The following is a 17,221-nucleotide window of genomic DNA, read 5'->3' as shown; positions in this document are numbered from 1 at the left end:
GGGGCCATTCTGTGGTGAGAATGTTAGTCTCCAGAAGAGGCCAGATATAGAAAGAGGCTGGATACCTCCTGGAAACTGCATGCCTGCAAACCTCATCCAGTCTGTCTCCAGGGCTCCTCTGTACTGAGCTCCCTTTGGATCCCAAGCCATCCCAGCCTTTCTCTCCTCACCTCCTGCCCAATCCCCTTCAAGGCCATCTATACTATATGGCTCCCTCCCAATCAGCAGGACACCACCTAAGGAGGGACTGGGCCTGTCTTCCTGTGCTGGCCCAGACCCCCCCAGGGCCCTCTCAGCTAGGGCCTGCTTTCCTGTGCAGGTTCCCCATGCTCTCTGGAGAACTAACAACACGGAACATAATTATGTTTAAATAGTCTACTATTTTATCTTTTTATTCTTTGAAATTAAACTTTAATATACAAATATGATCTTTAAGGTAACATTTGTTTATGGTAAAAATTTCAATTATAATATTCAAGTTATACTAGTATAAAGTTAAAGATCCCATCCTTTGAAGATGTCATGAGAATTTCTTGACAACTTGTTTCCTTTTCACAATGACCTCGCTTCGGCTCGGAAGCTGAGCAAAATCAACTTAAAGGCTTGCCTTTGCCTGAACCACCCAAAGTCCTCCTGTTTAGTCACTTAACTTTTCCCTATAACCCTCGGTCTCATGAGACAATAAACGTTCCAAAGGCGCTGCGTTTCTTCTCCATCGTCCGCTCATTCTCAGTCTCTGACTGCCCTTCCACGCCCGCTTTTTATCCCCAACCTTGGTTCCTTCGGGACCTCGGGGACACCCACGGGAGCCTCCCACTCTCCCCACCAAAGGCGGCCCCGCCCCGCGCTAGACCCCGCCCCGCCCGGGGCCGAGCTCCCACAGAGCCTCGCGCCCCCGACTGACGCATAGCCCCGCCCACCCACTGAGACGAGCCCCTCCTCCTGCGCACACCCCGGTGTGTGGAGCCCCGCTGTACGCCCGCCCCAAACGGTCACGTGTCCATACAAGCGTGAGGACCCTTGCGCTGCACCCACTTCCCCACCTTGAGCTGGAGCCCGGCTCCCCGCTCCCAGGACAGCGTTCGCCCCCGCCCCGGGGCTGCGGGCCGGAGCCGGTGAGTGCAGCCGCCCGCCCTCCGCGTGGGCCGGGAGAGGCGGCGGCTCCCTCCTCGGAGGTGCGCGGAGTGCCCCCTGTCCCGAGCTTTGCCGCCGCCTGCGCGCGTTGTCGTCACTTCGTTATCAGCGGGAAAACACAAATTACGAAAATTTTAGAAGCGTCTCCATGGAACCCGCACCCCTGGCCGAATTTCTTTTTTCCGGGGGCTTCTTGCCACTGTGCCTCCCTGCATTTCCTCCTAGGAGACTCCTCAGGGCCTTTCAGTCTTGTCTCTGCGCCCACCTCTCACCCCCCTCACCTCGAGAAAGTTGGGGAGAGCATCCTTTTTCACTCTCCCGTCGGGAGTGAGTGATTTTCCTTGAAAAGAGGATGACGGTGACGCCCCTCTCCCCTGCTTTCAGAGTGGTCTGCTGCGAGCCGTTAGCCGCCGGAGAGGGCTTGAGGGCAGGCGTGGTTTCCCTGTCAAATCTGCGTCCCGCCCTGGCAGCTTGGGCTCAGTGGACAGGGCGTGGGCCCTCGGACTGAAGGGTCGCTGGTTCTGGTTAGTTCCGGTCAAGGGCACATACCTGAGTTGCAAGCTCGTTGGACCCCAGTGGAGGGCGTGCTGGAGGCAACTTATCCTTGTGTGTCTCTCCCATCAATGTTTCTCTCTTCCTCCCTCCCTTCCACTCTCTAAAAATCAGTGGAAAAATATCCTCCAGTGAGGGTTAAAAAAAATGTGCCCCTTCTCGTTTTAATCTTTTAAGGCTATGGTAGAGGCAATTTGCTGCTCAGTTTTCCATCTCCAAAAATATACTTAAACATGCCATGGGTCTAGGGTACTTTAAGGATTAGGTGCATTTCAGAGGGAGGCTTTTCCAGAAGCTTCCTCCTTTGGAGATGACCTGGGCACAGAGAGCTGGCAGAGGTTAAGATCAGCTGCAAGTATCGAGTTTTTGTTTTTTGTTTTTTTTGTTTGTTTGAAATATATTTTATTGATTTCAGGAAGGGAGAGAGAGAGAGACATCAATGATGAGAGAGAATAATTGATTGGCTGCCTCCTGCACATCCCCTACTGGGGATCGAGCCCACATCCCAGGCGTGTGCCCTGATGGGAATCGAACCTGGGACCCTTCAGTCCGCAGGCCAACGCTCTATCCACTGAGCCAAACCAGCTAGGGCAAGTCTCTAGTTTTGTCCCTATAGACTCTTGAGCAGGGGTCCTCAAACTTTTTAAACAGGGGGCCAGTTCACTGTCCCTCAGACTGTTGGAGGGCCGGACTATAGTTTAAAAAAAACAAACTATGAACAAATTTCTATGCGCACTGCGGGCCTGGGACGAGTCGGCTGCTAAGCAGGACAGGCAGCGGCACCCGGCGGGCCGCATGTGGCCCGTGGGCCGTAGTTTGAGGACGCCTGCTCTTGAGTGTCTTGAAAGTCTGATTAGGGGAATATTGCTACATTTTAGTGACTCTCAGACACCATCAAATTTAAAATAAACATTATTGAATGCGCTACTAATTAAGCTATGAGAAAGCATGACTTGTAAGAGGCATCCTCATTTCAGGGATTTTAAAATGTTTTTTAGAATTGCTGAAATACACTAGCTACCGCTATGCCAGGTGCCCACTTAGAGTTTTGGTTTTCTTCCTTACTTATTGAGTCCCTGTGCAGGTGAGGAAACAGGTAGTTAAATAGTGTGTCCTGGGTAAGGGCGAGAGGGGGTGGTACTCCTGTGTCTGAGAAGCTGGGATGCAGACCTCTCAGACTCAAACATCTGAATGCCTACACAAGGTCTCAGTGAACTTGGGTGATTTTGGGCAGGGATTTGATTCAGGGTTAAAATGGAACTCCAGCTGTTTATCCATTACCAGGGATAAATATTTGTAGTTAAGCTGGAATTGACCTCTCCCTGTTCTGAACCCACATGACCCTGTGTCTGCACTTGTCATGAATCTGAGCTCTGCACTGTTGTTGTCACATACACTGTTGCAGAAGACCAAAGAAAAACCAAGTGATGCCTTAAAGAAGAGGAGGGACACTGTTTAATACACTGGCGGACTCAGGGAATAGCTTTCCAAATCTGAGTGCAGAAACATGCATGGGGCTTCTTTTTATATCTCCCTGTGGTCTTTGTCCCGAAAATATGGATTATGCTTCCGGTCCTTTTCATGGGCCTTGCAAGAAGGCCTCCAGGTGTTGGGGGTCTCCAGGCCATATCTGATGGTCTGGCCTGGCCCAGCGTTAATAACCCTCCCTCCGGGGCAGTGCACTGTTCGTAGTTTTATGGCCTCTGTAACAGGTTTTGCAAGACCAGTATTTGGGAAGGAGGTAGTGACTTAATTATAGGTTATCAAGAATGTACACTGAGCTTGCTGGCATGGATTCAGATCACTAGCCCCCAAATATCAGGGTTACATTGGAATTAGCCCTTTTTAGCCTTCTCAACACAGCACCCTTAATTGTGAGGGGATTCTGGGAGGGCTCGATCCACATCTGTGTCTTTGTGTCCCTTATAGCTTTCCCTACAGTGATCATCTCTTTCCAGAAAAAAAGGAGGGGGGAATAAATCAGCAGCAGTGGGTTGGATTGGTTTTGGGGGAGGAGGGAAGAGGACAGAGAAAGTGTGGAGATGAGTTAGAGGCCACAGTCCAGGCAAAAGGTAACGAGAGTCCGCTCCTGTTCAAGCTGCCACAGGATCAAAATAGAGGGTGCCCTGAGATGCTGTCTAGCACTCTGTAGGTGCTTAATTGTTTGCCACATGAAGAAGGGTGAGAGGAGCTGGAAGGGGAAACCCTCCCTGGGAAGCTGGCTCAGCTGGTTCCGCTCTTTGATCTGACCCTCCTCCCAAGCCACACTCCCTTTTTGGTCATATGTACCGTTAAATGTTGGTGGCAAAAAATAGCTGCTTGAGCCCTAACCGGTTTGGCTCAGTGGATAGAGCGTCGGCCTGTAGACTAAAGGGTCCCAGGTTCGATTCCGGTCAAGGGCATGTACCTTGGTTGCGGGCATATCCCCAGTGGGGGATGTGCAGGAGGCAGCTGATCGATGTTTCTCTCTCATCGATGTTTCTAACTCTCTATCCCTCTCCCTTCCTCTCTGTAAAAAATCCATAAAATATATATTTTTAAAAAAATAGCTGCTTGAAAGCTCAGAGCTTGACACTCAGCAGAGATGCTAGAGAGAAACTAGCTACATCATTTCCGCCTGCAGGGATGCCAGAAGGGCCGTCAGTGAGGAAGTTTCACCATTTGACCTCCCCCTTTGTGGGGCAGCAGGTGGTCAAGACAGGGGGCAGCAGTAAGAAGCTAAACCCTGCCAGCTTCCAGTCCCTGTGGTTCCAGGACACCCAGGTGAGTCCATCATCTTCTGGTGGTCATGCCTCCCACAGGTGGGCCTGCTCCCTGAGCATATCCTATGCCTCCCCTAGAATTTATCTCAGCACTTTCCATGCCATCACTTCCTTGAGCCCAAGACAACCATGCTAGGACTCCATGCAGCTCCTCTTTCAGTCTGATACTTCTCAGCCAGAAGTGGGCGTTACAGTGGCCCATGGAACTGTAAAAAATACACATGCACAAGCTGCAGATTCTGATCACTTCAGCTGACTGAGGTGCACCTTTGGTTGGGAACCATGTTTAGCCCCACGGGGCCAGCAAGGACGTAAGCAAAGAGCATAGCCTTCTGATAGAGTTTCCAACCTGCCTCACCTTTGCCCTGAGTGTAAGTCAGAATTCCCTCAAGTGCCTCCCTCTCTAGCACACTTCTGACCCTGCCCCAGATCTCTCTTCCAATCATATTGAACATTCTGGAGCTCCTCTAACAGTCCTCCTCGCCCATGGCTTTGCCATGCTGCTCCCCTGCGTGAGCAAGTCTTCCTTTATCTTCCAACTCTGCCCCCATTCTTGTCAGCTCATGTTACCATGGCTCATACACCTCTTCTAGTCTTCCCCTTTCTAGGTCTGTAAGCCTCTATCTGTCTGTGCTGCTATAATAGAATACTACAGACTGGGTGGCTTACAAATCCAGAAATTTATTTCTCAGTTCTGGAGGCTGGAAATTCAAGATCAAGGTGCTGGTAGATTAAGCTTCCTGGCTCATAGATGGTCATCTCCCTGTGTTCTCACATGGTGGAAGGGACAAGGGAACTCTCTGGGGACTCCTTTATAAGGGCACTAATCCCATTCATGAAGGCTTCACCCTCAAGACCTAATCACCTTCCAGAGGCTTCACCTTCAGATACTGTCCCATTGCAAGTTATGGTTTGAACATATGAATTTTGGGGTTTGGGGGGTGGTGTACAAACATATCTATAAGCAAAGGCTTAGGTCATGTTATTTTTTTCTAGGTCCACGGAAAGAAATTATTCCTTAGATTTGATCCAGATGAAGAAACCAAGTCTCCCGGCAACAACCCACTGCCAGAACCTCTACAAAAAGGAGAGAGGAAGAAAGAGGCTGGGGACCAAAAGCAGACCTTGGGTCCTGACAGCCAGAAGATTTCAGACCAGTCTTCCCAGTCTGACAGTGGAGACAATGGTTCTGAGTGTTTGGGGGGAGACAGCCCAGCAGTAGGTGCTCAGAGGTGGCTGCAGGTCAGCTTTGGTCTGTTTGGCAGCATTTGGGTGAACGAATTCTCCAGAGCAAAGAAAGCAAACAAGAGGGGTGACTGGAGGGACCCCATTCCGAGGTAATGGTGTGGTGGAGTGGGCTGTGGGCTGTGTCTGCATCTCTGTGAGGTCTGACATATTAACATGGCCCCCAGGGTGTGGCACACTCAGGTGGCTATCCAACCTGCTCTCCGGCAGTCCGCATCCAAGGAGAGAGAAGACATTTCTCTGTCTATTGTCATAGACAGTAGACTGTGGTCTGCACCCAGAGAGGAAGGGTGACATCCTGGGTCAGCTTAGCAAAGGGGGAGATCTTCCCAACGAACGTGGTCCTGGTGGGTGGATGTCTCTGAAGAACATTGGACAACTTGATGAGTGCCCTCTGAATTTAGGGACAGAATTGTCCCAGTTTTTAATCTATTAATGTTGAGTCTACCTTAGTTCGTAAAACTCTATCCATGTTCAGGGTTATTTCCTTACTGTACACATCCAGAGGAGTCATTGCTGGCCAAAGAGAATGAGCATTCTTCCTGTGGACCATTCTTAAGGCCTTGCAAAGGTGCTTGCTTGCTTCTTACTAGCATTGGATTGTTTGTGTGCTTTTGATCACTTTGTAGGAGCTTTTGGATCTTGTGTATTACCCTTTGTGATGTGTGGTCCCAATATGGTTTCCTGTGTGTGTCCTTTGACACAATGTGCCTGTTGGCATTCAGGATTTTTAATTTTTATGTAGTCAATGTCAGTATTTTTTAAAATGCTTTTTCATTTTTCAATTACAGTTGACATCGAATATTATACTAGTTTCTGGTTTACAACATAGTGATCTGACATTTCTATAACTTACCAAGTGATCACCTCGATAAGTCCATATTTTTCTTGATAACTCTTAAGTTGACCCTTCTTGCTAAAGAAGGCCTCTTCTACCCGAGTCACACTGCTTTTCTATTTTCTAAAGTCTCTCTCTTTTTTTGTTTATGCTCAGAGCTATAGTCCTTTTTTATGGTATGATGTCGGGCCAGTAGGATCTTTGGACTGTAAAAATAACTCAGGCTGGCTTAAAGTGGGAGGAGATTTTTTTGGTTCACATAATTGGAATTTCAGCGGGAGGGTGGGCCTTGGTGTTGTCTCAGTTCCCAGCTTTTGGCTTGAGGTTCTTGTGATTCTCCTGTCTTAGCACTTCTCCACATGTTGGTTTTGTCCTTCAACCAGCAGCAAGAGGCTCTGCAGTTCCAGACCTTATGTCCACACAAAGAAAGAGGAAAGAGGAAGAGAGAGGGTCCTTTCTGAACGTCCTGACAAGAGAGTCCTTTCTGAATGTCCAGCAAACCTCTCATTGCCTGAAGCTGGCTCCGGGGCTGGCTAGGGGAATTTAAATGCTCTTCCACTAACAGAGCTCACCCCTCGGTTTTCAGATTTGTCATGGAGTTAACACATACCATTCTCTTACTTTTCAAGTCTTGTCAAGTTATGTCTCCCTTCTCATTTTTCATGTTTTATACATTACTTTGTCTCCCCATCCCTTTTTTCTTAATTAGGCTTGCCAGAATTTTATCTACATTGTTGGTCTTTCAAATAAATAATGTTAGTTTTATATACTCTATATGTAAGAGTATTTCCTGCTCTAGCCAGTTTGGTTCAGTGGATAGAGCATCAGCTCGCAGACTGAGTGGTCCTGGGTTCGATTCTGGTCAAAGGCAGGTATCTAAGTTGCAGGCTCCATCCCAGGTCAGGGTGCATGTGGGAGGCAACCAATCGATGTGACACATTGATGTTTCTCTCTCTCTGTCTCTCCCCCTCCCTTCTGCTCTCTCTGAAAATCACCTTCTAGAGGCTTCACCTCCAGATATGAAATAGAAAAATATCCTTGGGTGAGGATTAACTGCGGTTCCCCTCCCCACCCAAGAAAGTGTTTCCTAATTGTCCAAATGGTTGAATGTTTGGTCATCATTTTTATTGGATTATACTTTTGGCATTGAGATTTGCAGCTGAACACACAATTGACCTTTGCTTATACTTTATGTACATAAATGAAGATAGTATGTTCATTCAAAGTCAAACAATCTTTAAATGTTAAGAACAGGTTTATAGCTTTGATAACCCAACTTCTCTCTGTCCTTGCTTATTTTTTGTTTACTATACTTAATATGCCAACGTGGGAAGAGGAGCGTTCCAGTCCCCCAGGGTAGTCGTGGTTTTATAAAGTTTCTTCTTATCTTTCTAAGCATTTTTGTGTGTGTGTTTTGCTCACCTGTGGTCCCAGGCAGCAGGGCTTCCTGACTCGTAGGTTCTTTACAGCTTCATTCTTTCTTCTTTTTTTTTTTTTTAATATATTTTATTGATTTTTTACAGAGAGGAAGGGAGAGGCATAAAGAGTTAGAAACATTGATGAGAGAGAAACATCGATCAGCTGCCTCCTGCACACTCCCTACTGGGTATGTGCCCGCAACTAAGGTACATGCCCTTGACCGGAATCGAACCCGGGACTCGAGTCCGCAGGCCGACGCTCTATCCACTGAACCAAACCGGTTAGGGCTACAGCTTCATTCTTAAACAGCCTTTGGTCTTGAATTCTGCTTTTCTTCTTCTTTCTTTTCATTCCTTTTTTTCCCCTCCTGTATTCCCCCATTCAATCTTGTTTGCCACAGTCAGACAGACAGAAAGGGCAAGGATACTCTTGCATCTGGAATTCTGCTTTTCTTGATGTTAATAGTGCCACTCTGTTCCCTCGGCCCACCCCACGTGGTCTTTTCTCACTTAGTTGTATGTATGTCTCCTATGAACTGCGAGGCAGGCTTTTGTATCTCTTTAAACTCAAACTGAAACTTTGTTTTCAGATGGTTTAACTGTGATATTTGGATTTTCTTCTACTTGCCATTTCATTATACCTTGTTCCTTTTCTTTTGTGGCATTTATTGTCTCTTTTCTGCCTTTTCCCCCTGTTAATTTGGAAATATTGCTATTTATCTCCATTCTGTTGGTAATAATTTTATCTTTAAATTATACCTATATTTTTTTTCTGAGTTTATAACCAGCAACTTAAAATTTTTTAAATTTATTTTTCAATTACATTTGACATTTAACCATAAATTTTTTGAAATAGCATTACATTAGTAACTCTTCTCCCTTATTATTGAAACTGGCATTTTGGTCACTCTCCTCCACCCCTCTGAGATGAGACTTTAACATATTTCTACTTCCCTTACTTTTTTCTGTCATATCCACCCCATTTCCTGCATTTGCTAAAGTAGTTTAGAATTTTAGTTCCAGGTTGTTAATTAACTAAATTATGTAGTTAATTATATATAATTAAACTAATTAAGAACCTTGTCCACCAGCAGCTGCTCTCATTCCTGCAGCAGCTCTCTCCCCCTCACTGCCTGGAACCCAGAATACATCCTGTCTTGTTCTTGCTGCAAGGCATGAATTTGAAAGATGTATTGGCTGTTCTGATACCTAAGGAACAAGCCAGACAGTGGTGGTCAGATCACTGTGGACAGGATGTCTGGTGGCATGAGAGGCATGAAGGAATTGGTATAGGAAACATCACTTCTTGATCCTGATGAGGGCATCCTTTTCCGAGGCTACAGTATCCCTGAATGCCAGAAACAGCTGCCCGAGGCTAAGGGTGGGGAAGAACCCCTGCAGGAGGGCTTATTTTGGCTGCTGGTCACTGGGCCAATCCCAGCAGAGGAGCAGGTATCTTGGCTCTCAAAAGAGTGGACAAAGAGGGCAGCTCAGCCTCCTCATGTGGTCACCATGCTGGACGCCTTTTCCATCAATCTACACCCCATGTCTCAGCTCCGTGCAACCATTACAGCCCTCAACAGTGGGAAGTAACAGCATATGCAGAGGGTGTCAATAGAACCAAGTATTGATTCTGATTTACAAAAACTGTGTGGATCTGATTGCAAAGCTACCTTGTGTTGCTGCAAAGATCTGCTGAAATCTGTACTGGAGGGCAGCAGTACTGGGCCATTGACTAAGCTGGACTGGTCCCACAATTTCACCAACATGTTAGGCTATGCCTATGCTCAGTTTACTGAGCTCATGTGCTTTGTACCTCACCACCCACAGTGACCATGGAGGTGGCAGTGTAGGTGCTCAGAGCAGCCACTTATGGGCAGTACCCTTTCAGACCCCTACCTGTCCTTTGCAGCAGAGCCCCTACATGGACTGGCAGATAAGGAAGTGCTTGTTTGGCTAACGCATCCACAGAAGGAAGTTGGCAAAGGTGTGTCAGATGAGAAGTTACTAGACTACATCTGGAACACACTCAGTTCAGGGTGGGTTGTCCCAGGGTATGGCCATGCACTACTAAGGAAGACTGATCCTGATACATGTGTCAGCAAAAGTTTGCTCTGAAACACCTGCCTCATGACCCCATGTTTAAGTTGCTTGCTCAGCTGTCCAAGATTGTGCCCATTGTCCTCTTAGAGCAGGTCAAGGCCAAGAATCCTTGGCCCAATGTAGATGCTGCTCTAGTACGATGACATGACAGAAAAGAGTTACTACACAGTCCTGTTTGGGGTGTTATGAGCATTGGGTGCACTGGATCCAATCTCTAGGCTTCCCTCCAAAGAGGCCCAAGTCCATGAGCACTGATGGTTTGATGAAGTTTGTGGATTCTAAGCCAGGGCAAAACTGGGAACTGAAGGAAAACTATCGGAAGTGAAGGAACTTTGAAAAAAAGTATGGTTTTTGTTTCAGGGAGCTTTTAAAGACTTAAGATTAAATTGAATCTGAGACACTGATAATACATTTGAGGTTAAAATATAAATGAGGATTTTAAAAGATGAAAAGTGACCCCTTTTTCCCTAACTAGCTCCTTTCCCCTGATGGGAATGAGTTGCCCATCAGCTGTAGGATGACCAGGACTAATGCATGTGGTGTGGGTTAGCTCTGGCCCCCCCACCATCTCTAGAGTGAGAATCTGGCTCCTCGTTCCCTGTGTCAAAGCTGATTTCAGAGAATCTGTAGTCACTCCGGAGCTTTTGGTTCTACTCTGCCCAGCCCTCAGTAGGCCAGCAAACCAGAACTCTGCCCCTTCTGTTTCCATAGGAATCCTATTGGATTGTCAGCTCTACCAAGTCCCATTGCCCTCTCCCACGTGCACAGACACTTCCTAGTTAGCTGGACATGCTTTGGACATTTTTTTATGCTTCCAGGTGACCATAATGGTTATGAAATTCGTTGTTACTGGCACCCAGTATTTGATTTTTATCTTTCTCTTTTTTTAATCCTCACCTGAGGATATTTTTTTCCATTGATTTCTAGAGAGAGTGGAAGGGTGGGAGGAGGGAAGAGAGAGAGAGGGTAAGAGAAACATCAGTGTGAGAGACACACACCGACTGGTTGCCTCCTGCATGTGCCCCTACTGGGGCTGGGGAACCTGCAACTGAAGTACGTACCTATGACTTGTAATTGAACCCTAGACCCTTCTGTCCTGGAGCTGACACTCTAACCACTGAGCAAACTGGTCAGAATTTATTTCTCTTTTTAAAATAATCCCATAAAAAGTAAGATCTGGAAATGTTCTAGTCCCCATTACTTTAATGCCTCCTTTGAGATTTTCTTTACATGCTGAGCCTCAAGCTGAGAATGCTCTGGACCTCCCTGCCTCGGTCCCTACTAGAGACCTCATTCAGTAGGTTGTAGAAACCACTGTCTGATGATGGGTCTTTCCCGTCATTTGGCTTTATCAGTGCTTAACATGAACTGGCCATTACTCTCTGACCTTTCCCCCCTTTATTTCAGTATGTGTGGGCCTTAGAATAGGGACGTGGGAATGACCATCATGTCTTCATGGTCTGGTCCCAGGGGTACTAGCACCTTTTTTGAGCAGGGAAATGACCTAAGTTTGACATGCTCTCCTTTGAATATCAGGTCCTAGGGCTGAGGGATTAAGAATGGTAAGCCTCCTTCCTCATCCCCTGCCACAAGGAAGTATCCCTTTATGTATCAAGGTCCTTATCCCGCCTGCCCCATCCCTAAGGGCTCAGGGTATAGTGTTGGTTGTAGAAGCCCCATCTGCACAGGTTTTCAGTGACTCAGAATGCTCTACTGCCTTTTCTCCAAGAAAGAATCAAAACACACTCCTGTGGTGTCCCCCTTCCTACCTCACAACTCCTGCCCGTGTTTGTGTGGCTCCCCAACCCCCAGAACCACACTGTTCAGGTAGATACATTGTCTATAAACCCCTGGGTCAAGTCATGTTGCAGACTCCAGGTTGTTCTGTATAAAATGCAAAATAAATGTTTTTATTCACAAAAAAACCCCAAACTAATAAATATTAAAAACATATTGCCTGGCCAGTGTGGCTTAGTAGCTGAGCATTGACCTAGGAATTCCCGGTCAGGGCACATGCCCGGGGTTGCAGGCTCAATTCCCAGTAGGGGGCGTGCAAGAAGCCACCGATCAATGATTCTCATCATTGATGTCTCTCTCCCACACCCTTCCTCTCTAAAATCAATAAAAAATATATATTTTTTAAAAACATATTAAAATAGGTATATTTTGTTTCAAATAATTCTTTCCTAACACTTGTGTTGTAGTTTTCAGTTATACTATCATAATTAATCCATTTTAGATTTCACAAGAAATATTACAAAACCCAGTGTTGCTTATTATGCCTGCCCTTTTCATCTTTCCCTGTCTTGAGATCCTGCTGATTTAATTAATCACATCAGATACTATGCATAGATGTTTCTAAGTTCCTGTTCCTTTAAAGTCACACTTTTACTTTTACAGAAGAGTATCATCCAGGTCAGCTGCATGAATAGCACTCTCCTTCCAATGTGGAGTCCAGTTCCAGCCCCATTATCTTCCCTTACAGAGTAACCCATTATTTCTTTATCAAAGTTCATAAGGTTTCTCCTCTGTCCTTGGGGTTCAGGAAGCCCATGCGAGTATGTTTGGGTGTGTCTTTCTCGGTAAATCTTGCCTGAAACTAGGAGTGATGCCTCTTTCACATCTGTCTGTCTTTCTTTCCAATAAACCCTGTTTTGTGCAGGTAGCCATAGCTCCTGAACTCTAGGCCTTTCTGTTCACCCCGAGTTGTCTTCAGTGAACATATATTGTTACCAGAAAAACGAAGAGCTATGTGTCTGTTTTCTTTTCATTACTCCACTTAGCCCTGAAATTTTTATGATTCTGGCATATAAGAGCCCTTTTCTCTTCGGGGACCTTAGCTTCCCCGGGTTAACCCTAATGGGAGGTGGGAGCTGTATGGACATGTGACCTGACAATATTGTGGGCACTCCATGTGCTTATGATCTTTTCTTCTTCCCAGGTTGGTCCTGCACTTTGGCAGTGGCGGCTTCCTGGCATTTTATAATTGTCAGATGTCTTGGAGCTCTTCCCCAGTGGTCCAGCCCACCTCTGACATCTTATCTGAAAAGTTCCATCGAGGACAAGCCTTGGAAGCTCTGGGCCAGGAGCAGCCTGTCTGCTATACACTGTTGGACCAAAGATGCTTCTCAGGCTTAGGTATGACTGATGCGAAAGGGATGAGATGAGATCCCCACAGTTATTTAATAGCAAAGTCCCTTATCTGGGAGACACAAAATGAAGACCTACCCCACGTGTGAGCACTACTGATCTTGCAGTGATCACTTACCCTCTTTAGCTTCATTTCCCTCATGTTTAAACTGAGTCACTTAGATTAGGCAGTTTCTGACTTCTTTCCTGGCTTCTGAATTCATATCTCAATTCTGTTATCAGTAGTGGTCTGCCTGACAGCAAAGTGTGTGACCTCCTAAAGGGCAGAGTCATGTCTCATCTGCCCTTAAGTCCTCCCCTGCCTAGCACTGTACCAGGGACACAGGGGTGCTTGATAGGTGTCTGTTAGGAACCCAAAGCCATGCAATTTGCTAATGGAGAGTGGTGCATTTGCTAATGGGGGCTGCTCTCAGGCAGATGGAGCTGCCTGCTAGTCAAAGCAGAGATGTCTCAGTTCTACATTAGGATCTTATAAGACACGAGTGAAGAGGCAAGTTCCCACTCTGTTCCTGTGCAGTGAAACTGAGCATTTTGAGGAGGAGGGAAGAGTTGAGAAATTAAAACTAGGACAGCTAATTAGCTGGACTACCTGACAACTAGAACAGCTAATTAGCTGGACTATTTCCAGCAGTGGGGCACCTATGATTGGCTGCTGAGGCAATAGGGTGAGCTGATGATGACAGAGTCACCTCTGTATCCAAGGCATCATTTTCTCTGCTGCAGGTGCAGCTCACCTCCTGAGGGGGGACGAGGCCCACTGGTTTGGTTCACCAGACAGTGGCCTTGCATTTTTATGTTAGGACCATGGGAGTCCCTGCACCTTGAGAAGCAAAGGGTCTTCCAGAGTGGCCTTTAGAGTATATATAGTAAGAGCTAGTGCTCTACTAACAGGTCGTTATTATGAACAATAGTAATAAGCGCCAACATTTTTCAAGTGACTTAACATGCCAGGCACATGGTTTCATCCTTATTGCTATTCTGTAGGGTGGTAATTTGCTAGTGTTCCCTTTCTCCCAGTGAGGAAATTAAAGCAAAGGACATATTGCTAGTAAGTGGTACAGTGAGACAGGAATCCAGGTAGTCTGCCAGTGAATTTTAGAGAGAAGTGTTGTGTGTAGCCATGAGTGTGATTATGAAGCTCTTGGAAAGAACAGTGATTTCATTCATCCATTCACTCCACACGTGCTGAACGCTTGCCTTCTACCGAGCCCAACCTTTGCTGCTTAAGGAGATTATTGTTTAATGGCCCAGCAAGCATGGACTTCAGTTCACCGTAACTTGAGATAGACAGAAATAAATACCTGGTAGAGATTAAAGAAAGTGCATTGTTGGAACATTATGAAGAGAATTATTGACTCTGGAAGGAGGGATCAAGGCTGGCTTTATAGGGAATGAAGCAGGAGTAGAAATATAATAATACCTCTTAAACACTTTTATATCTTAGGCATTATGTTTGACATTGTAAACAATAGTAACAGCTGTTACTTATTGAGTACTCTATATACCAGCCACTGTGCTCAGCATTTGTGTGTGTAAATTCTCTTTACTGCTCACAAAAGCTAGGTAGCATCCCATTTTACAGATAAGGAAACTGAAGCCTAAAGGAGCTGAGAAACTTGCCAGGGCCACATAGCTAGGATCTGGATGAACTGGGATTTAAACAATGACGAGAGAGCATTGATCGACTGCCTCCTGCACGCCCGCCATTGGAGATGGAGTCCACAACCCAGAAATGTGCCCTTGATCAGATTCGAACCTGGGACCCTTCAGTCCACAGGCCGATGCTCTATCCACTGACCCAAACCAGCTAGGAACCAAACCCATTTTATAGACAGGGACATCAACTCGAGGATTACGAGACTTACCCAAGAGCCTCCAAATACGGCAGAGCTGGTTCCCGTCTTCCTCAGGCTCTCCCCTGCTGCTCTCACACCAGCTTCAGTCTGCTTCATTAACTTTGTGGGCTGGCTTCATTATAGACGTGTCCTTGATTCTTCCCTTGTCCTCTCCCTGCTTTCTTTCAGGGAACATCATTAAGAATGAAGCCTTGTACAGAGCTGGGATCCATCCCCTTTCTCTCGGTTCACTCCTCAGTCCTCGGCAACTTGAGATCCTCGTGGATCATGTGGTGGAGTTCAGTACAGACTGGCTTCAGGGCAAGTTCCAGGGCAGACAGAATCACACACAGATCTACCAGAAAGAGCAGTGCCCTGCCGGGCACCAGGTCAGGAAGGAGGCCTTTGGGCCTCCAGGTGGCTTCCAGAGGCTTACCTGGTGGTGCCCCCAGTGCCAGCCCAGGCTGCCACCCGATGAGCCAGAGCAAGTCCAGCTTTGCTAGGGCCCTTGGGCCCCTTCTTTACAAAACCTTGCCCTTCAGGGAGCTTGATGCTTGAGTGTAGAAAAAGGGGGTGTGAGCAGGGATTGGGACTAGGGGCAGGAGTTAGAGGTGAGGGTGGGTCAGGAGGGTATCAGTCCTGTTGATATTCATCTCACTGAAGTTGAGTTTTCACGGGGTTAGATTCTTTTTTAAGTGTTGTTTAATTCTTCCTAATTCTGCCATTGTAAAAGATGAGAAAAGTTATGTTGACAGTTACGGGAAAGAAAATATAAGTCTGTGGAAAATAGCTGTGCCCCACCATTGCTCTGTTTGGTTTGGTTTGGGTTTTGAAACTTTGGTTGTTTTAAGGCCCTCCATTTGAGAATCAGGAACATGGAATTATCTTTCTTCATCCCCCTGGAGAGATCCAGGGATGAGGATGGAGTAGCATGAGGGTCATGCTTGGGGGCGGGGAAGGGGTGCGGGAGCTGGCCACCTTTCTGATGTGCCCAGTGGGCTTTAGAACAAAGTTACTTGTTTCCTCCTAAGGTGATATATTTGTGACCATTGCTATGTGGAACTAGCAGGAATCAAGGTTGTGGAGTCACAGTGTAAAGGTGTTAGCAACAACTGGAAGAAACTAGGACATTTAAATAAAGCTCTTGGATATTTCCTGTTGTCATCTTTATTTGGCAGGAATAGTCCTTAAAATATAAGTAACTGAGTTCTTTGGCTGCATAGGACTTGTTGAAGTGGCCTGATGGATCCACTTTAAAGGAACAGGGCAGGGGGTAGGGGAGGTGGAGGAAGGTAAAGGGGGCATAAATGGTGATGGAAGGATACTTGACTTGGGATGGTGAACACACAGTATAGTGTACAAATGATGTGTTGTGGAATTGTGCACCTGAAACCTGTATAATTTTGCTAACCAGTGCCACCTAATAAATTCAATTAAAAAAGGAAAGAAAAAAAAGCAGGGGGCAGGGGGTGGGGGAGAGGGAAGGGGTGAGCACACACCTGCCCTTCTGCCCCTCGGTCACTGCAGTGGCAGGAGAGCTGGTGAAGCAGAGATGGATTTCACTTCTGTGGCCCCAGTCGGTGGCATGTAGAAGACAGTGATTTGCGAGTGAATTAAAAACAGTGGCCGATATGTCTGGCTTTCCTTTTCTCTCCTCTGTCTAGGTATTGAGAGTTGTCAACAGTGGGGAAGCCTCTTCATGGCAGACCTATAACCTGTATAATAGTTCATATGTACTGATTGCTTACCATGTAAAGCATTTAGCCTAGTTCTTACGTAAGCTGCAATAAAACTCCACAACAACAAAACACATGAAGATAGGTATTCACGCTTACTGTCTTTGTTTTATAGATGAGGAAACTGAAGTCTAGACAGGCTGAGGAACTTGCTAGAGTCACACTGTTAACAAGGGCCAATGGCACACACATTGTAGCCTCCTCTCTGTCAGGCTTAGACAGCAGCGCTATTCAGTAAGTATTCATTGTGCACCTAGTATGTGCCAGGCATGATTCTAGATACTTGGAGGTAAGTTCATGAACAAAACAAAGATGTGTTATCATTGAACTTACATTCTAGTAAGGAAAAACAGCCACTAAACATCATAAGTAAATTAGAATGTGATAAATATTCCCGGAAAATTTTAGAGTAGGATGGAGGATCAGCAGAGGTGGTGATAGGATGACC

General features: G+C 46.3%; 1 protein-coding gene and 1 pseudogene across 2 annotated transcripts; both read left to right on the top strand.

Moving 5' to 3' along the window:
• Positions 1–978: 978 nt before the first annotated feature.
• NEIL2 (nei like DNA glycosylase 2) lies at positions 979–16,194 on the top strand. Its single transcript, XM_080674315.1, has 5 exons — positions 979–1,115; positions 4,310–4,449; positions 5,445–5,785; positions 12,994–13,190; positions 15,227–16,194. The coding sequence occupies exons 2-5, from the start codon at positions 4,312–4,314 to the stop codon at positions 15,538–15,540; spliced, it is 990 nt and encodes a 329-aa protein (XP_080530441.1). The 5' UTR covers positions 979–1,115; positions 4,310–4,311; the 3' UTR covers positions 15,541–16,194.
• Positions 5,850–10,377, top strand: LOC308250581 (citrate synthase, mitochondrial-like; annotated as a pseudogene). Its single transcript has 2 exons — positions 5,850–5,861; positions 9,094–10,377. The product of its transcript is annotated as a citrate synthase, mitochondrial-like (transcript).
• Positions 16,195–17,221: the final 1,027 nt, after the last annotated feature.

This window comes from Plecotus auritus (assembly GCF_963455305.1).
Source record: "Plecotus auritus genome assembly, chromosome: 6".
In the NCBI taxonomy this organism is placed as follows: Eukaryota; Metazoa; Chordata; class Mammalia; order Chiroptera; family Vespertilionidae; genus Plecotus; species Plecotus auritus.
This window is presented reverse-complemented; position numbering and strand designations above follow the sequence as displayed.